This window comes from Sus scrofa, chromosome 16, assembly GCF_000003025.6.
Source record: "Sus scrofa isolate TJ Tabasco breed Duroc chromosome 16, Sscrofa11.1, whole genome shotgun sequence".
In the NCBI taxonomy this organism is placed as follows: Eukaryota; Metazoa; Chordata; class Mammalia; order Artiodactyla; family Suidae; genus Sus; species Sus scrofa.
Genome location: NC_010458.4, coordinates 76,235,145 through 76,255,546, shown reverse-complemented (window position 1 = coordinate 76,255,546; position 20,402 = coordinate 76,235,145). Strand labels below are relative to the sequence as shown.

At 48.8% G+C, this 20,402-nt stretch overlaps 1 protein-coding gene across 1 annotated transcript in view; it reads left to right on the top strand.

Moving 5' to 3' along the window:
- Window positions 1,182-20,402, top strand: part of ICE1 (interactor of little elongation complex ELL subunit 1) — a 59,009-nt gene continuing 39,788 nt past the window's right edge. Inside the window, 5 exon segments of the mRNA XM_021077125.1 lie at window positions 1,182-1,518; window positions 15,813-15,871; window positions 16,478-16,512; window positions 18,920-18,938; window positions 19,660-19,771. Coding sequence (XP_020932784.1) covers window positions 1,435-1,518; window positions 15,813-15,871; window positions 16,478-16,512; window positions 18,920-18,938; window positions 19,660-19,771 — 309 coding nt within the window. The 5' untranslated portion in view covers window positions 1,182-1,434.

The window sequence follows — 20,402 nt, the reverse complement described above, 5'->3', positions numbered from 1 at the left end:
TATTTCTACTCGGTTTTTTGCATGGCCACAGCACCTGTCCAAACAAGCACAGGCCTGTCTTAAGCGTCAAGGACAATCTAGCGGTCTGCTGGCTACTTGTTCACTTCACTGCAAGCGGCAGCCACCGCGCCTTATAAACGAGGGCAGGGCTATGATATCGGGAGAGGAACCCAGGCTTCTCTCTTTGACGAGCTGTTTTTATTTGCCATTGTCACCCTGTAGATTTAGGAAGGAGCTGGTAAGGTCCGGGCGGCTCCTTAGCACATATACTGCTGGTACAAATGCTAAGAATCTGGACTTTCTAACCAGGCATCAGGAAACCATGGGAGGCCTCCGGACAAGGTACCAACGGCAACCGCTGTGATTATTAAACAGAGGTTCTGGTGGCGGTGGATACTGGAAAGGAGATGGGGAAAGGTGGGTTCAAACAAGAGGAGCAGGGACTGAATGTATCCAGAAACTGCGGTCAAGTGAGGATTTCTTCTCTTTTTTTTCCTTCCAGAGATATTTTAAAAATAAGACTCGGCAGTGGCTGGCTAGTGACCGATGGCAGGGTCGCCGAGGACTCGGCCAGGCGCTGTGCTTGGCACTTGGTGCGTGGCGGAGCCCACAGGCCTTCACGGACACCGCGGGGATGGGTCTGGAAAGAGGCCGAGGGGCGCCGGGTCGGACGGCAAGTGCACCGGGCAGGCGTGGGTAGCTGCCGGGAAGAAAGGCGCTCCCTGACGAAGGACGGGTCTTTGGCGACCAAGTGCCGAGGCCGGAGGAACCGCCGCCGGGTGTCCGTCAGCCGCGCGGAGCGTCGGGAACTGTAGTCCTCGCCTCTCCGCCTGGACCCGGCCAGACGCGCCCAGCGCGGTTCCCTGCCCTTACACCGCGGACTGGCCGGTCTGCGTGCGGGGCCCTTCTGGACCGCGGGCGCCTGGGGTGACGTCATCCTCAGGGCACCTCCCCCTCGTTGAAGGTTTTAGGTGTCTATGGAAAGTGTGCCCCCCAGCAAGTCGGCAGTGAACGACGAAACCCTCAACGGTGGAAGAAAGCCCCTCTAATGCCCCCTCTCCCTTGACGCTTCCTCCCCGCATGTCTTCCTGCCGCTTCGGCTCGACTCCGCGCCCCATTTTTCTCAGGCAGGGCCTCGGGCAGCCCCGCGCCGCGGCGAGGGGCGGGGTGAGCCAGGGCGGGGCGGGTCCTGACTAGACCGCGTCGCGCTCGGGGGCCGCGCCGGGTAGCGTTTCTTTCTGGTGCCCGGGGCGGCTCTGGCTCCGAGAGCCCTTCGCCGGCTCCACGGGGACCTCTGTGCACGGATGGACCCGCCCGGACCCGGCGGGAAGCGGCCCGGCAGGCGGCGGCCCCGGCGGCGTCAGCAGAGGCAGGACAGGGCCGGGGCCGCGGGTCCCTGAGGCGCGCGGGCCCACTGGGTCCGGCGGCGACACCATGATGCCGGGCGAGACCCACTCGGCGGCGCCCGGGACGGCGGCTGACCTCTCGCGCTGTCAGGGCTGCGCCTCCCTGCAGCAGGTGCGGCGTCTCCACCAGGCCGAGGGCGCGGAGGGTCTGGGCGGGCCGTCCAGGGCGGCGGGCTGGGGGTCAGGCCGCGCGGGCTACTCCTCTGCGCGCCGCTCCCACTCCTAGGCGGAGGCTCCCCCCCTCCCTCTTTTCTTTCCCTTCTCCTGCAGTGATTTTGGGGACGATTTCCTTTGGGTTGTTCAGGCTTGGAACCCAGAATTCGCTTATTGGAATGCAGTGGTGGGGGGGGGAGAGCGAGCGAGTGCTGGAAGGTACCCAGCACTCTGGGTTCCCCAAGGCTACTTTTAGGTTGATGAGTGATGGTGGAAATGCCAAGGGAAGTTACTTCCCCGAGGGCAGGGGTTTTTTTTATTGTGCTGGCCTTTCCTTAAGTATTTCTTGTTGGGAGGCCCGTTCTTATGGGCCTGCGAGTTGACCAGGAGGGTCATTCAGCCATTATGGGCTTGCATTGCACGATGTTTCTAACGGTGGCATGGATTGTCTCCTATGGTGACAGAAGAGGGGTTGGAAGTGTCTGACCCAGGGTCTTGCAGGGTAATGGGAACACTCCCAAGTACTGGTTTCCAGCTCGACTCACCCAGCTCTCCGATGCCGCCAGTCTGTCTTGTTGCTGTCCATGCCCTTAACGGTAAAGTGGAGCGAGCCACCGTGGTGTTCACGGTAATTAAATTATCACCTAGTCCACCTGGTGCTCTAGGCACTAGGGACATAGTGGGGACATTTCACTGCTGTCAAGTGTGCGACGCATGTGTGCAGATGCGACTTTAGAAGGTTTAAGTGTTGGGAGGAAACAGGAGGAGTTGGAGTGCTGGTCTTGTCTCGGCTGGGGCAGCGGGCAGGGTGCTTTTGAGGAGGTGACAGTGGGACATCTGAATGACGAGAAGGAGGTTGGAAGAGCATGAGAGGAGTGTTCTAGGCAGAGCAGCTAAAGTGCGCTATTATGAGGCGAGGAGGAGCGCGGTGTCTTTGAGGAGCAGGACGAGGTCTGGTTGGCCTGTGACCATAGTGCAGAGGGGAGAGTGCTGATGAAGCCAGAAAGGAGTGCCGGCCAGCTGGGCCCTCAAGAGGAGCTTAGAGGGTGTCTTGTTGTTGTTTGAACTGCATTATCTATGAGCTGATCCCAGGCGATTTAAGGGTTGAGAGCAGGGGAGGGAGAAAGGGTCAGGTATCGTCAGTCAAGAAACGGAGGATTGGAGTTCCCGTCGTGGCTCAGTGGTTAACCAATCCGACGAAGAACCATGAGGTTGCGGGATCCCTGCCCTTGCTCAGTGGGTTAACAATCCGGCGTTGCCGTGAGCTGTGGTGTAGGTTGCAGACGCGGCTCGGCTCCCGCGTTGCTGTGGCTCTGGCATAGGCTGGTGGCTGCAGCTCAGATCGACCCCTAGCCTGGGAACGTCCACATGCCACCAGAGCGGCCCAAGAAATGGCAAAAAGACAAAAAAAAAAAAAAAAAAAAAAAAAAAGAAAAGAAAGAAAGAAAGAAACGGAGAATTTCCAGTCGTAAAGTCGTTTTCTCAGCTGAGCTGCCCCACATAGGCATTTATAATGTGCTTTTATTTTTCTCCCTCAAGACCCAGAAATGTGGGTGAAGTTCTCTTGAATTGTCAGTAAGTTATGTCTATTCTTTGGGCCAGTTTATTCGCTCGGCAAGTGTTTATTGATCACCTGTTGTGTCTTAGGCAGAGCAGTCGCAGGGGGGGGGTGATTTGGCAAATATGCTCCATCTTTTGGAGCTTCCATTGTGAGAGGTGGGGGAGGAGACAGATTAAACAGGTAACCCGAGGAGGTGGTAAACGTGTTGGGGTTAAGGTGAAAAGAAAAGAGGGAGAGCGAAAGGGTGAGGAAGGGGCCGCTGGCTGGTGGAATCTAAGCAGGGAGTCGCGGAGGCTGCACAGAGACTGGGTTTGAGCCGGGGGTTAGAACAAGCGCCAGGGGTCTTGGGAGAAAAGCATCGCAGACAGTAGAAAGATCCGTGTGGAGGCCTGACTGATGTAGGAGCTCGGCTGGCATCCTTGGGAAGAGCGAGGAGGCCACTGTTGCTGGGCTGGAGTGCGGGTTGGTGTCCTGAGCTGCTTGGGCTGCTGTACTGAAAAACCAGATGGCCTGTAAGCGATGTGTTTCTCCCACTTATGGTGTCTGGGACATCCAAGGTCAGGAGACCAGCAGGTTTGGTATCTGCTGAGGGCCAGATTCCTGGTCATGCTTTCTCTTTGCTGTGACCTTGCATGGCAGAAGGCGGAGGGAGCTCCTGGGTCCTTTTTATAAGAGCACTGGATCCAGCCACAGGGGCTCTGTCCTCATAACCTCATCTCTAGCAGGAGCCCAAGCTCCAAAAAGCTGTGACATTGGCGATCGTATCTCAGCACAGGGGGCACACATGGCCTACAGCAGTCGGGAGTTTGACAGAGTCCAAAAGATGAGAGCTTGATTGTGGGGGCCTTTGAAGACCTTGTAAGGATTTGGGGCTTTGACTCTGAGAGGAGGGAGGCTTTCGTGCAGGGGAACAAGTGGTGTAAGTGACGCTGTCCAGTTGTGGGTCTAACTTTCCTTCCGTCCCCATCCGAGTTCAGAGCAGCAGCTGCGCGCCCCGGCTGCTTAGGCCAGAAACTAGACGTCAGCCTTGGCTCCTCGCTTTTCTCCCCCAACCTGCATCCAGTCCACCAGCTGATTCTCTAGGCTCCATCTTCGTTGTCTGTTTCTCACCATCCCCACGGCTTCCATCTTTGTCGAACCGCTGTAATCTCTGGCCCTGAGGTTATTGCAGTGGCCTGTGAACCTCTCCACCCCCTTGCCACATTCCCACTGCTGGTTCTCAAACAGCAGTAGGATTCAGCCTGTTTAGTCTCTAAGACCAGGGCTCTGCCGCTCTTCTGTAAGGAGCCAGATCATAGATATGTAGTTGGTGTGGTCTTTGTCGCTGATGCTCAGCTCTGCCTGTGTAGGGTAAAGACGGCCGCAGAGAGTACTGAGGGAGTGGGCGTGGTTACGGCCGTGGAACCCTCATTTGCGGAAACAGGCCAAGGGCCTTGCTTTGCAGGCCTCTTTCCTAGACCGCAACGCCCCATTGCGTCTGGGTTTTCTGTTGCCTGGAACGCCTTTGTAGGGGAAGAGGGTGGTTGTGAATTGAGCCTCTGGAGCACGTTTTCAATATTGCAGAGTGAGGCAGATGATGCAGAACCTTGGACGGTAACCACCTTGAAATTTTGTGCTTATTCCACTCACATTGTGGAGCAGTGAAGGTTTTGCATAGCTCCTACCCAAGTGCTCGTCGTAAGAACAGCAGGCGGTGGCGTGCAGCCTGGATGGAGGAGGTAAATGATCTCCCTGACGCATGCCAGTGATGCTGAAAGTGTGGCTGCTAATAGAGGAAAAAGAGGCTCTGAGTATGTGAAGCTGCCGAGAGGGCAGAGACCACAGGTCTGGAGAAGGCACAGAGGTTTAAAGCCGACCTGCCTGCAGGGAGGAGAGAGTGGCCCTGAGAGAGCAGAGGTGCCGGGAACGTGGGCTCCTCGGACGTGTTTGAGGAGCAGAGTTGCTTCCAGGGTCCCAGAATGTGCTTCTAGGGAAGCAGGGAAGGGTCGGGGGCACTGGTTCCCTCAGGCAGGGGCGGGGGTAGGAGAATGGAGGACTGTCACTTAAAAGGAACTTTGTGGAGCTCCTGTCCTGCCTCAGTGGTTAACGAACCCAACTAGCATCCATGAGGGTGCAGGTTCGATCCCTGGCCTCGCTCCGTGGGTTAAGGATCTGTGTTGCCGTGAGCTGTGGTGTAGGTCACAGATGCAGCTCGGATCTGGCGTGGCTGTGGGGCAGGCCTGTGGCGCAGGCCAGTGGCTACAGCTCTGATTCGACCCCTAGCCCGGGAACCTCCATATGCCGCAGGTGCGGCCCTAAGAGACAAAAATAAATAAATAAACAAACAAATAAATAAAAGGAACTTTGTGAACCTTTGTGGCCTTCCACGAGACCGAGTGCCCTCATGAAGGGCCGGGAAGAAAGCCAGCGGGCCGTGTCGGGCGATCCGGGAGAAACAGAGACACAGTTAAACAGCCGGCAGGCAGGGAGTCGGGGTGGGAACGGGTGCCCTGTCCCTGGGAACAGGCGGTCGCATTCGCCCGTTACCAGGTCCCTGACCCCTCACCTGTAGGAAGGAAGGTTCTGCAGGGTGATGTGGTGTCACGGCAGGGTCCGTATTTCCGCTGAACTTGTGCCGGGGCGACACGGGAGGCTCTGTACTCGGAGAAGACGTCCTGGCCTGCAGCTTCAGCACGCAGTTTGCTGCGAGTGTCTTGCCTCCGGGAGCACTGTGGTCCCTGCTGTGGCTTCCTTCAGAGCCTCCGTGGGGGGCTGACTGTCTCTGTCCCCCGCGGGACGGTGCTTTGTCTGCACGGAGAGTCTTCTTCCCACCTCACTCCTCCCAGCCTCGTTCTCGGCACTAGGGGCGCGGGCACGGCCTTTGTGGAGCCGGGTTCTGGTCGGCTCCCTCATGACCTCATCTGTTTTCTCGTCCTTGTTGGTTCCAACGGCTGAGCCCTGACCTGGAGCCCAGCGTGTGCGTGCATTGCTGCACTTCGGGAGTCCTAAGCCAGTGTGGACCCTCGATCTCGATCGGGTGATTCTTTGTTCAGTTAGGTCTGAAGTTGAGGGGCGTGCAGTTCCGCTGGCAGAGGCCCTTTGTGCTGGCCGTCCCCTTTTTCACAGTTTAGTCGCTGCAGAGCAAAATCGTCGAACTCTCTGGGGAATCCTGATGAGCGTTTGAAGTGCATGGTTAAACTGGTTAGCTCATGTAACTAGAATAGATTCAAACTAAATGGTGTTTGGCTCTCCTCGGAGCAGGTTTGAACCAACTGATACAAACTTGCACTGGATTCCCATTGACAATTGCCAGTGGTGTGAACTTCATCATTTGAAACTTGAAACATACGTGTTTCTAGACGTGTCGATTTGTAAATGGCTGTAAGGAGGGCTCACAAGGCTGTAATTCACTCCTGTAGTGAACATTTCTCGAGCATCGCTGTGACTGTGGTGCTGCGGCATGTGTTGGATCACAACCATGAAGCGAAGAGGCGGGGAGCTTGTGTTGTGGTTGAGGTTACAGATGAGTGAAAAGGCAACCACAGCGTACGTGTAGTAAGTCACACATGCCTACTGGGGAAAAGCGGATCTGCACGGTTCAAAGCCTTGTTGCTCAAGGGTCCGCTGTGCTCTGTGGGGGACATTCAGGGTGCCTGGGAGCACCGAAGAGGGACAGCTGGAAGCTTCCCAGAGGAAATGAGTCTAGGTCTGAAGGCCGCGCGGTGACTAAATACAAGGGGAGATGGAGGGAGAGCGTGGTGGACGGGGGACGGCACGTGCCGAGACTCGAGGGAGAGTCAGAGGGCAGGACGAGGAGCGACTGGAGCCTGCCTTCCCAGGGACCGGGGCCACTCAGCTTGTCCTGGCGGGCGTCCCACCTTCCCGCCTTGTTCGGTGTACACTGTTTCAGAGGGGGTCCCACGGAGTCCTGTCTCTCCACTCCGGAGACACACTCAGCTCTGATGGAGAGTGCCCAGACTAATTTTTTTTTTCCTTTTTACAGCTGCACCCGCTACATAAGGAAGTTCCTGGGCCCCGGGGTCAAATCAGAGCTGCAGCTGGGCCCTACGCCACAGCCACAGCAACACCGGATCTGAGCCACATCTGCGACCTACACCGCAGCTTAGGCAACGCTGGATCCTTAACCCAACTGGGCGGGGCCAGGGATTGAACCCGCATCCGCACAGAAGCAATGTTGGGTTCCTAACCCGCTGAGCCACATGGGAACGCCGAGCCTCTAATCTGAAAACAGGAGCAGTTGAGAAAAGGTTGGCAAACAGAGGAGGAGATATCGCTCATCAGAGAGGGTTCAAGCGGCCCTTGGCCGGACCGCCCCCAGCAAAGCGGTTGAAGTGATTGGTCTGCTTTTCAAGGTCATTTATTTTGAAATTGTTCAGAATTTACAGGAAGGTTGCCAGAACAGAGCAGAGAACTCTGCTGCTCTTTTCACCCCGTCCACGAGTTGAGATGTTTGCGCTCATTTCCCAATGGGTATGCTCGTGCATGCACACTCACACGCGCGTGCTCGCACACTCTTTCTCTCCCCTCTGGGCTCCAGAGTGCACTTCCCCAGATCTGGGCGCTTCAGCAGAACCGCAGGTCTCTGGGTCCGGGTGAGACGCGGGGCCCGGAGGCCCGTCCCACGGGCTCCGTCAGGCCCGTCCGAGCCTTTCCCTTTCTGGTCCAAGGTCCTGTTAGGAGGCTGTGTCGTGTGTCCCTGTCGTGCCTCGGCAGCCTCCTCCCTCTCGTCTGTCGTTGTCTCCCGTGCTCAGGAAAGCTCGAGGCCAGCCTTGTGTTCTCTGCGGAACACTGGGCCGGCTCCGGAGAGCTTCGTGGTGGTTACACGGCCGAGGTCCCCCAGGACCGCACCCGGGTTGGGGGCTTCCCGGGGGACGGCCCCCGGGGTGCTCACTGTAGTGAAAGGAGGCGCAGGTGAGGTCTTGAGGAAACCAGGTGAGCCACGCACCCTGTGAATCCCTCCTGCGGGGCGTCGTGACCCGTGGGCCGTGTTGTCCGCCAGAGCTGCTCGTTAGAGACTGGGGGGAGGGGGCTGGTCACGTGGGCACCCCCTGCCTAGCAGGCACCAGAATTCCAGAGCTGAGAAGGAGCGCAGGTGCCAGCATAAACCACATCCCACAGCTGAGCCTCAAGGCGCTGCCCTTGTCAGTTCAGGGAATAGTGGGAACACTCAGGAAACCAAGTGCCTGGATGCCAGCCAGGGGCCCACCTTGCCAGCAGGCCTTTGTAAGGACAGCAGCCTCAGGCCTGCCTGGGGAACTCTAGTCTCTACCCACCTTGGGGAGGGGCACGCTCTGGCCCCTGGTGAGCAGAGGCCAGGGATGCTGGCAGGCATCTCAATGCAAAGGCCCATCCTGCAGCTAAGAATCTTCTAGCCCCAGATATTGGCAATTTGAGGTTGACTCTGGCATTGTCCTTATCCCATTGTCATCTGTGTGTTTCCTTCTTTGTTTGGTATCTCCGTGTGGTACTCACCTGTTTAGTAATAACCCGTTCCTCCCCTGCCGTCTCCTCCATCCCACTCAGCCCCCAGGCCTGTGGTGGGTCCCTGCCAGGGCATCCTGCCACCCTCCGGCCCTGTGTGCTCAGCCCTGTGTCAGTCCACTTCCCGGGCAGGCATGGAAGGGAGGGCAAGCAGAGAGGGCGTCTTCTTTCCTCAAGTGACTTCACGAGGCTGCGGTGGGGATGAAGGTGACAGTGTGCGTGGGGTGGGGCCCTGACGGGGAGCTGGTGTGAGCGACAGCAGGTGCGCCGCTCTGGGGGGGGCGGTGCTAGTGAACACGGGAGTGTGGGGCGCTGGAGCTTGACTCCGAGACTAACAAGGTGGGAGTGAGGGCAGCAGAGAAGGGAGAAGTGGGAGTGGGTCTGCGCCCCCAGGAGACCTTCCAGTGGAAGTTCCAGAAGGAGGGGACCAGACACAGGAGAGGAGGAGCAGCACCCTGACCTCTGCCCTTCCCTGGAGCCTGGACAGTAGTGGGGAGAGCACAGGGTGTGCACCAGCAATGGACGTGAGGCCCCGTCGGGACCCAGTCCAGTCCGCTCAGCGGTCACAGTTGTGACGCTCATCAGTCAGAGACTAACTTAGAGCCGTCGCAGGTGACCTTGGATCAGATTGGAGGGAAACTTTGGGGGCATGTTTTATTGGGTACTGCAGCAATTGCCCAAACTCAGCAGCCAGGCTGAAGGAGAAAGGCCAGGGACCAGAATGCTGTGGGAAACCAAGCAAACATCCTCGCTTAGTTCGTGTTTTATTCTCCTGTGTGGTGCTCTGTTTCGTGATGTTAAGTTTTTGAGTCAGAGTTATACATGAGCATAGTTTGGAGAGACAGCTAGAGATGCAGGACTTGGTAAGCCCCCAGCCAACTTGTCCCCCGCCGCCCCTTCTCAAGAGACGCCACCTTGGGGCAGTTTCTGTTGTGGCTCAGTGGAAATGAATCTGGCTAGTATCCATGAGGACGCAGGTTCAATCCCTGGCCTCGCTCAGTGGGTTGAGGATCTGGTGCGGCAGTGAGCTGTGGTGTAGGTCACAGATGTGGTGTAGGATCTGGCGTTGCTGTGGCTGTGGTGTAGGCTGGCAGCTGTAGCTCTCATTCGACCCCTAGCCTGGGAACCTCCATATGCCGAGGGTGCAGCCCTAAAAAGACCAAAAAAAAGAAAGAAAAAAAAAAATGACACCACTTTTGCACTCTGGGCTTCATATTGTTATGTGGTACATGTGTGTCACTAGGTGTTTTTCAGTTTTAGGCGTGTTGTTTGATTTCGGATTTTGGAAGGTGAGACTTGAGCGTTCTGCCCTGCCCCCCAGCAGACCTGAGTATCCCCCTCCTCCAAAAAAAAAAAAGAAGAAAAGAAAAAACCTTCTCTCAGTGTAGTTATGATTTCCATTAAGTCACGATTCAGAGTTGACATTATCATGACTGTTATTGAGCCAAACTCTGGCATAAATTTGATGATTTTTCCTTTCCTGTATGCTCTCTTGTCCCTGATTAATGATCATATCTTTAGTTCAGTGTGTTCATGTTGAAATTGTTAATGAGTATTTACTCTATGTCAGAGACAAGTTAAGTAATTTATATGGCTCATTCTATTTAATCCTAATAGTAAACTGGTCATGTAACCCCCCCCCAAAAAAAATTTTGAGTCTCCTTATCTGTCAGAGTGGCAGTAGCACTGAAGCAGGGATAGATAAAATCACTTTGCCCAAGGCACCCTCCCAGAAAGTCGTGGAACAGGAATTTGAACCTGTGTCCAACTCTAGAGCCTGAGGTCTCTGGAATGTCTCTGACATGGTACTGAGTGTTAGGGAATGGTCTCTGGCAGCAAGGCTGGCTGGGAAGAGGAGATTGACTAGCACAGAACTCAAGAAAGCAAAGGAAGAAAAGAGGTTATTTTAAAAATAATCCACTTGGCAATATTGTAAATCAGCTATACTTTGATAAAATAAATTTAGAAATAAGCTTCATGAAAAAAAACAAAAATAATTCATGTAAATGCAAAGCAAACTACATTCATTTGCAGTTCTCTGCTGCTTAGGGAGAAATAGCTTTTTTTTTTTTTTTTTCCTTGCCTTTTAGGGCCACCACCCATGGCATATGGAGGTTCCTAGGCTAGGGATCTAATCAGAGCTGTAGCTACTGGCCTACACCACAGACAGCAGTGCCAGATCCGAGCCAACTCCGTGACCTACACCACAGCTCACGGCAGTGCCAGATCCTTAACCCACTGAGCGAGGCCAGGGATGGAACCGCTTCCTTATGGTTCCTAGTCAGATTGTTTCCATTGCACCACAGTGGGAACTCCTGGAAATAGCATCTTAATGCTTTCGTTCTGCCAGATATTCTGTCCCTCTGTCCTTAAAGGAAAGCTCCCTCCTGAGCCTTCAGTCCAGCTCTAGTGCAGCCTGCAACCACCTTCCTGCTTCTCTCGACCTCTGAGTTGTGCCCCACCGAGTCCCTCGCCGTTTACTCCGTGGGCTGGGTGGAGCGTGTGCACCTCCTTCAGCACCTCCCTGAGCAAGTGAGTTTGCGGGGGTGTCTGTTCTAACCATCACGACTGCTTGTTGGCTTGAACAGAATTTTACCTTGGAATTTGTTTTCCCCCTCAAATCGTGAAAGCCTGCTTTCTAGGTGTAGATTTCTAGGTCTCTAGGTTCTTGCTGAAGTCTGAAGCCATTCTGATTCCAGGGTCTTTGTCTGACTTGTTTAGATTTTTTTCTCTCATGATTCCAATAGGATCTTTGCCTTTTCTCTGATCTGAAATTTTGTGCTGATATTTCCTGGTTTGGATCCTCTGTATATCCATGTGCTGGGCCCTTTCAATTCGGAAACTTCTGGCTTAGTTCTGGGCTTTTCTTCTTGAATGTCAGTATTTTTGAAAATTATCTCCCCATCTTTTCCATTCTTCTCTCGGGAACTCTTGTTGGGCATATGAGACTTTTTGCACTGGGACCCTGATTGTTTTTATTTTTATTTATTCTCTCCCATGTCTGTTTTGCTTTATTTTGGAGGACCTATTTTTTCAACTTGATCATCAGATATTTTAACTTTTATTTTGCTTTTCTGTTTTTAATTTATAGTTTAGTTACTTAAGTATAATACACCTATTATAAAATCCATCCTTTTAATATATACAGTTCAGTGGTTTTTAGTATATTCACCATTATGCAACCTGATCACCACTGTATAAATACATGTAAAACATGTTTATCCTGCTCTTGTACCTACTGCTAAGAAGCCCCAGAAGCATTAGAAGTCACTCCCCTTCCCCAGCATCCACGACCCTGGCATTCACTAATCTACTTTTTGTCTCTCTGGACTTGCTTCTTATGGACAGTTCATGTGGACGGGATCATACAGGGTGTAGCCTTTGTAACTGGCTTCTTTCATTTCATGTGTTTTCAAGGTTCATTCAGATTGTATCATGTGCCATTCATTTCTGTTCATTGCAATTTGATCACTTTGTACGGCTGTTGGACATCTTATTTATCCAGTCATCAATTGGCCTTTAGTTTATTTCTACTTTTTGGCTAGTGTGAATAAATACTGCTATAAATAAAAGTGCACAATTTGACATGGGCATATGTTTTCAGTTCTCTTGGGTATATACCTCGGAGTGGAATTTCTGCATTGTATAGTTAACTGGTTAACATTTGAGGCATGTCAAATTGTTTGCCACAGCAGCTCATTTCATATTCTACCAGCAATGTAATGAGGGTTCCAATTTCCTGGCATCTTCACCAACACTTGTTATTGTCTGTTGTTTTGATTTTAGCCATCCTGGTGGGTGTTTTTAATTTTTAAAAGCTTTTTAAAGAAATTCTAAGAACGCTGAATATTCCTTTTAAAAATAGCTGCTTGTTCGTATTTCATGAATATAGCATCATTTGTCTCAGATCGTATTCGTATTCTTAAAGTTTTCTTCTCAGGTTTTGTTTACTCCAGGTTGCTTTGGCTTATTTTGTTTTGGTCTCTGTTTCATGTTACAGGTTTCTCTCTGAGGTTTAAAAACCTTTGGTTGTCTGTTCATATTAAGAGTGGTGGCTATTAATACAGAGACTGGAGGTGCAGGAGGGGTGGGGCTTTTGGATCCTGAGCTTCATTGCGGTAGGTCTGGGTGCCTCACTTGCTGATTGAAGAATATCTCGTCAGCACCTTTGGGTCTTGCCTGCAGGATGGTTAGATTTCCTCCGAGAAACTGCTTCCAGTCTCCTGCCTGCAGGCCCCCAAGATTGGCCACCCCTGTCTGGGAGCTTAATGGGGAGCAGCAGAGGCCCAGTGTCAGGACAGTGTGCTCAGTATGACTGGTCCCTCTGTTTTTGGTGCCTTCCACCTGCTCCAAGTGTTCACAGCATCCCAGGCAGAGGTTTCTTCAAAACCAAACCTCCTTCTGCTGGAAGGGGCTGGTGTAGTTTCCTGGAGGCAGAGCAGAGCTGGGGGTCTGAGGATTAGGTGCCTGCCATCCAGCTTGCCACCAGTTCTCTTTTTAGTGACACCCCCCCCACACCCTCCACCCCCACCCCAGCTCCCCTGGGTCTGCTAAAACAGTATCCTGAAACCTGCTTCTATGTCCATTTGTCTTTTATCCTGTTCTCATCCATATGAGTTGGCCTTTGGGGAAAAGAAATCCCTTGACTTTAGTTGTAGCTGATTTTAGGGAGGGAGTAAAAGCAAATGCATTCTTTACCCTCTGGCTAGAAATATGTATGTAGATTTTGTACATAATGCATGATTTTTTAAAAATGTGGAAAGCCAAATACATTAAAGCTGTTGAACAATATACATTCATTGCCCTTTTGACTGAAGGTGTTCAGAGTCTCTATATACACAATATATTCTAGAATAAAGATAGAAATATGGGGGGAAAGGCGTAAAAGTACTAGAGTAACATATGGGAGATTCCTTATGTTTTAGCATTGAAGTGGGGTTGGAACCTTATAGCTATATTGGGAAGCCAACAAAAAGGACAGAGTCAACTATTTGAATATTTAAAATCTCTGTATTTCTATGTAGCTCTATTTTCACGATCACTTTACAACACACACATGTAATATTTGGACCAGATGTTACAGTCCCTCATGTATTTGAGCTCATAAGAAAAGTGCACCTCACCAAAGAACACGTGATACTAGGGGCTCTTACTAAAAGAATTATGAATGACCACAAGAAATAAGGAGGACTTCTCAGTCTCATTCATAAGGAACTATAAAAGAAAAGCGTGACTCGAAGATGATCAGAGCTCTCAGTTGTCACCAATGCAGGTAGCCTATTTGGACCTGAACCTAAGGAAAAGTGGCAATGTCTTCCAGAGGGTTAGGCAGGAAAGGCACCGCTGTTGGTAAAGACTGAGAAGGACCTCGCTGACCTGCAGCGGAGAATTGCTGAACGGAGTCCATCAGACAGACTTTACATGCACAGCAGCAGTGCTGAAGGGAGATAGATACAGAAAACAAGTAAGAGGGATTTGTAATAGGTGTTGGGATTATAAGGTCATTTTTTTTTTGTCTTTTGTTGTTGTTGCTATTTCTTGGGCCGCTCCCGCGGCATATGGAGGTTCCCAGGCTAGGGGTTGAATCGGAGCTGTAGCCACCGGCCTACGCCAGAGCCAACGCAATGCAGGATCCGAGCCGCATCTGCAACCTACACCACAGCTCACGGCAACGCCGGATCGTTAACCCATTGAGCAAGGGCAGGGATCGAACCCGCAACCTCATGGTTCCTAGTCGGATTCGTTAACCACTGCGCCACGACGGGAACTCCAAGGTCACGTATTTTTTACCTTATATTTCAGTGTGTAGATTTTTTTCATTTTAATGAATATGTTATGTGTATAACTGCAAAGAAACTGCATGTATTGATTGCCCTGAAGGGAAATATTTGTATCATTCTCCAAATCAGATTATCCAGAAAAAGACATTTTGGGGATAGTTAGTGAAAAATATGTTATTTTCGAAGTTTTTATCAGTGTCAAAAGGAGATGTTAAAAGGAAAAAGTCACTTAAAAGAAAAAAATTATTCATTTTTAAATCTTAGAAATGTGTGGGGGTGTTTTTTTTTTTTTTCTTTTTTTGTCTTTTTGCTTTTTCTAGGGCCACACCTGCGGCATATGGAGGTTCCCAGGCTAGGGGTCGAATTGGAGCTGTAGCCACCGGCCTACACCACAGCCATATCCACAGCCACACGGGATCCTTAAGCCACTGAGCAAGTCCAGGGATTGAACCCGCAACCTCATGGTTCCTAGTGGGATTCGTTAACCACTCAGCCACGACGGGAACTCCCTTAGAAACATTTTGAACAGTGTAACTAACATTTTTTTTTCTGTCAACTTGGCAGCAGTAATTTGGTACCAGATTTGTAATTGGCCTCGTGAAGCGTATTATATACATCCTTGTGAAATGGATTTTTCTACTCATCTTGGCCCCACTTTAGTATTCCTGTTTGTCTTTCCCATGTTGTTGTTTGTTTTAATAATTTTTTATTATGTTATTGGTGGTGTTATTCATTTATTTATTTATTTTCTTTTTTTTAGCGCCACACCCAAGGCATATGGAGGTTCCCAGGCTAGGGGTCTAATTAATTGGAGCTACAGCTGCCAACCTTCGCCACAGCCACGGCAACACCAGATCCAAGCCCCACCTGCGACCTACACCACAGCTCACGGCAACGCCGAATCCTTCACCCATCGAGCGAGGCCAGGGATCAGACCCACAACCTCATGGTTCCTCGTCAGAGATTCGTTTCCGCCATGCCACGACGGGAACTCCCCATGTTGTTTTTATGTTTTTGCTACTTTTTATAATTTACACGCATTTTTGGATGATCTTAAGTCCCTTCAGAAACAGTGAGGAATGAAGGGTAAACTCATAGTTGATGGTAATCAGTGAGCTGAAATAGTGGGTATTTATTGAGCTCTCCCTGTGAGGAAGCAGTCCAGCGCCGGTCGGAGCATCTGTACAGCCTCCGTGCTCTCGGAGGGCACCATTCAGATGCAGAAATGTTGAGAGAGAACACGGGCTCGAGGTCACACAGTACTTGTGTAGGGTTACCCACAGCGTGAATAGCAGGTACACTTATTTCTGTGTTTACCAATATAGTGAACGGTCTGTTTATATTTTGCGATAAACGTTACAGGAAAAAATTAGATACAAAGTAGGTTATATTGTAAAAGCAAATAACTAACTGTGGCCTTTTTTCTTTCAGAATTTGAATGAATATGTCGAAGCACTAATTACCTTGAAGCAAAAAATTATTAATACAGAGTGAGTATGTTGTCATGTGTTTGGCCCAACTCCAGGAGCCTGACACACGAGCTGGAGCAGGTGGTGGCATCCGACCCGGGGGGCTGAGAGTAGAAGTGGGGCTGCTCATCTGGGGCCTGTGTGGGGTGGGCTGGAAGGCAGCTCCTTGGGGCCCTGTGTGCAGTGGGAGCTCTCTAGTCTTGGCACTCAGGCCTTCACAAGGCTCAGGGGTTAGGACATGATTTTTGCTAAACTGAAAAAAATTTTCTAAAAGCAGTTTTCTATCCGTAAAGCCTTCTTCACTTTAGGACTGGACATCAGATTTCCTCATAGTATTTCACGGTCGTAGTGTGAGATTGTTTTTTATAATCGTATAAAAATCTCAGGAATTTCTAGGTGAAGATACCTAGATGAAAGGAATTTTAAATTGAAAACTCATGTATCAGTGCAGTGCTTTTGAGGACTTTGACAGTAGATGGTGTGTGTGTACATATGTTTAATTCAGTAAACATAAATTTGTTGCAAGAGACCTAGGATAAAAGCTGCCTGGCCTATTTTGAAACTTGATTTTAACATAGTATATTTTCTAGATTGAAAAAGTAACATAATTCTTTTTCTTTGTTACAGTAATTTGTTAACAGAGTATCAGAAGAAATGTGATGATATCCTTTCCACTGGCTTTTCCTTTGAATTTTTGAGTATTTAAAAAAAAAAAAAGTGAGAATTTGCAGAGTTATCCTTTGGAAAGCAGTGTTTACAGGCTCAAAATAGGAAGCGCCTCTGACAGGCCCAGCATGCAGCTGTCTGCTGGGATCAGGTTTGAAGATCAAGGCTGCTGGTCTCCTTGTTCCAGAATGAAATGTGTTTTGGTTTTGTCATTGGTTTTGATTTTCGTAGGGTGTCACAAGCTTTTTAAAGAGCAGGTCTGTTGCACATGTGCTGTGGCCGTGACCCATGTGCTTCAGGGTTAGGAAGACTGCAAAGCTGAGAATTCTCTGATGTCCTGAGAACATTTTGGGAGTTCTGTAAGAAGTGCAGTGTAGAAATATTCGGAATGTTGGAAAGTTAACTTTTGTTAGTTAGTTTTGCGGCTGGTAGAGAGTTACTGAAGGTACCCCAAATCGCAGTGTCATCTCTCCTCACGAGGCAGTTCTCGGCGCTCAGGCGCCTTCGGTCAGTACCTCGCAGAGCACCTGCAGTGTCGTGGGTCCGGATTTTCTTGGCAGGGGTGGGTCCTACTGCAGTCGCTGCTCCCCATCTTGTAACGTGCACCTGAGTTAAATCTTTCCCGGGACAGTAAACACAGGTTTTTAGGGACTCACTCACACACAGCTGCGTCTTCAGTATTGGAGCAGATACTGCTCCTCAGCTTCGGCAGTGGCCTGACGCCTGTTGCCTAAACTTACATGTCCTCGCCGGTTCTTTGTATGTGTTGCTACCGTCATGTCTGATTTGTGTGATGAGGGTAATAAAATTAAGCCCTAGCATTCAGTTGTACTTTTAGTATCTGAATTGTAATTTTTATTAAAAAAAAATTGGGGGGGGGGTTGCATCCACAGCCTGCGGAAGTTCCCCGGGCCAAGGATCGAACCCGTGTCACAGCTGTAACCAGAGCCGTAGCAGTGATGACACTGGACCTTTAACCCACTGAGCCTGAGCCACAAGGAAATTCCCTGAATTCTTATGTTTGGGAAAATAGGTCACTGAAAATCTCCTCTTGTGCTTTATTTATCGAAACACTCATTCTGTTTAACTATAAATGTATGTTATTGCAGAGTAATATCTTTGATTTTGAAAACTGTACAGAAATAGTTCTTATAAACACTTCTAATTAGGTGACGAAGGAAATAGGCAATTAATACATCTGTTAGGAAAATAATTGTTCACTGTATCCTTTTAGGAGGAAAAGTTGTGAACGTTCTGAGGTATTCTAGCAGAGAAATTACTGATTTATGTTTCTAAGATTTGTAAAATTTTAAAAATCAAAATTATTAGGATAATTTATTAAAAACTGATAGAACTTTTGGATTAGTCTTAAATTCTCCTTTTGCAGTGCAGTAATGTGCTTCGGCCTCAACTACAGATAAATGTAGATTAAAACCCACCCACGCACATTTGGCATTTGCTGCAGTAAATGTGTATTTGTTGCACTTTGCGTGTATGCGCTTGTTTGCTCGACAGCCTGAGCTGCCAGTGTTGCGGGTTTAATATGGCTTCGTATGTAGTCTGATTTCTTACTCTTTTGTGTAATTCTGACTTTTGTTGTTTATTAGTTCCTCCTTCTACAGGGCGGAGAGAATTTTTATTTCATCAGATTTTTTTTTTTTTTTGAACTTTCCTTTTTTGCAAAGACTGCAGTAATTTAGGATGAATAAAATATACTCCTTAATCCTGAGACGTTTACGTTCTGGTAGAGAGGCTACAGATGTCTCGTGGCCAACAGATGATGTCTCTGTATGGTGATGTAAGAGTAGGATTTTATAGGAGATAAAGCTTAAAGGAATGATTTCTTTTTGAAATGTCTTAGAACATTTTACTGATGGGAAATTAAGTTGTCAAATTGTGTAGACTGTAAAAGTGAAAGTTTTTCTAGATTTTCTCTTCTCCCTGTATTTCTTCTCTCATTGCTCACTCTGTGTGTGTGTGTGTGTGTGTGTGTGTGGTTTCAGTAAGTACCTCTCGTTTGCTCGAATTTATGCTCTGGACTCTGAGAAAAGGACAGGATCATTGGGTGTTCTGATATATACAGGATTCGAGGTGGTTTCCATTAGTTACATAGTGCTTTGTCTTTAGTCTTGGAATTTAATAGTAATCATGCATTCAAGCAGGAATCTTTTAATTCAGAGAGGTAGGTATTTTGACTTGTGGTTCATGCTAAAATAAACAGGAGTAACTCAGTAAAAAGCTCGATCACTGTTTTAGATGGAGTGTCGAATATTGTTTCTTAGAAATTCTGATCTTTCCTGTATGTGCAGTGAACACAAATTATTACAGACAGTTTTGAAGTGACTTATTTTCAGACAAGCGCCGGTAGATGAAATTGTCAGAGTTTTCTTTAACAAGCTTCACAGCTGCAATTTGCAAGAAGGTAAGCTACCTGTTTTCGTATCGACTTGGGGTAGACATTTATCAGACTAGGTTTTTACACCGATTCAACAAAGTGCCGCATAGAATGACCCATCATATGTACTGTCCTTTGGTGCTTATAATAAAGAAGGTTCCTTTTCTCCCTACTGCTAAATTGTCCAAATGAAATTCTTACTAAGGTCTTAAATTGCAGCCTCGTGTTGCCTTCTCAGGAACTCTGTGGCCATTGAGACGAAGCTTATGGCTGTCAATTATCGTTGTCTCTGTGAATTCGACAATTGTGTGTATTTTAAACAATTTAAAATAGTCTTACTTGGAATTTAGTACTGGTTTATTCTCTGATTTCATTTATCAACAAGAAGAAGGCAAAATGTGATTATTAACTGAATCACAAAATTGCCTGTCATTTAATTTGAATCCATGGTGAGTTCAGTCCTGGAAGAGCCAAAGTACCTGGCAGATTGTCCAGGTATTGTATTCTCCAGTAGGTCGAGAATCTGTTGTGGCTTGTCGATGTGCTTTTGTTAGAAATAGACTATAATGCCGAAGAAATAAGCATCATGTACATCATTTTGGTGTAAGTAAAGAGAATGCCTTAAAAAGAGAGGTTCTTCTGTTTATTCTTTTAGTTAGAAATAACATTGGAACTCATCAGTAGATGTATTTGATAATTCACTGTAGGTACTTTTGCATAATAACCCGAAGGCCTTGTCCATTTTTAGAGAGAATAGTACTCTCCATCACCAAGTGGAACAGATGCTTCAAAAAATTTCTCCTCTGCAGAAGTGTCAGGAAGAACTGGGATCTTTAAAAGCAGAGCTGGAAGAGAAAAAGGTACCTACAGTAATTTTCCTGCAAAGGTTTATCTTCAGTAAATTAAGATCTGCTTACTTCATGTAATTGGGATAAGGCGCATTTTAGGTCGTAACAGAGGAAATAAATGATAGTCAAGACTGAGTGACTGTACTTAGAAAACCTTGAACTAGCTGTTGTTTTCTGGTTTGGTCCTTAACAGTAGTTAGTAGCTCTGTAGTGCCGTATTACCTGCTTATACTTTTTGAGAGGTTCGGTAGAGGAACCTTTTAGCTGTGAATTTTGGTGATTCTGTGTTTCCTGCATTAACTGCGTATCACATTTTTACTGCTTTAAGTGTAAAATAACATGTAAAGGTTCTAACTTTTAAAAATTAGAGCAGTAATATTCTTCATTTCAAAATCAAATCACACAGTCACAGTGAAAGAATTTATTTTAAATGCTGTAAACTTATTTTCTATTGTAAGTTTTGGTTTACTCTTTATTGGAGCCTTAGAAGACAATTTGTGGCTTTTACGGATTTAAAAAAAAAAAAAATCTGCAGCCAGTACAGCGAGGTGGTTTGCTTGAGACAAAGTCGTAGCCAAACTGGAACGATTCCTGGCTTCTTGACTTGATGGTGTTCCTACCCTGCACTGCTCTGGGGTTTACC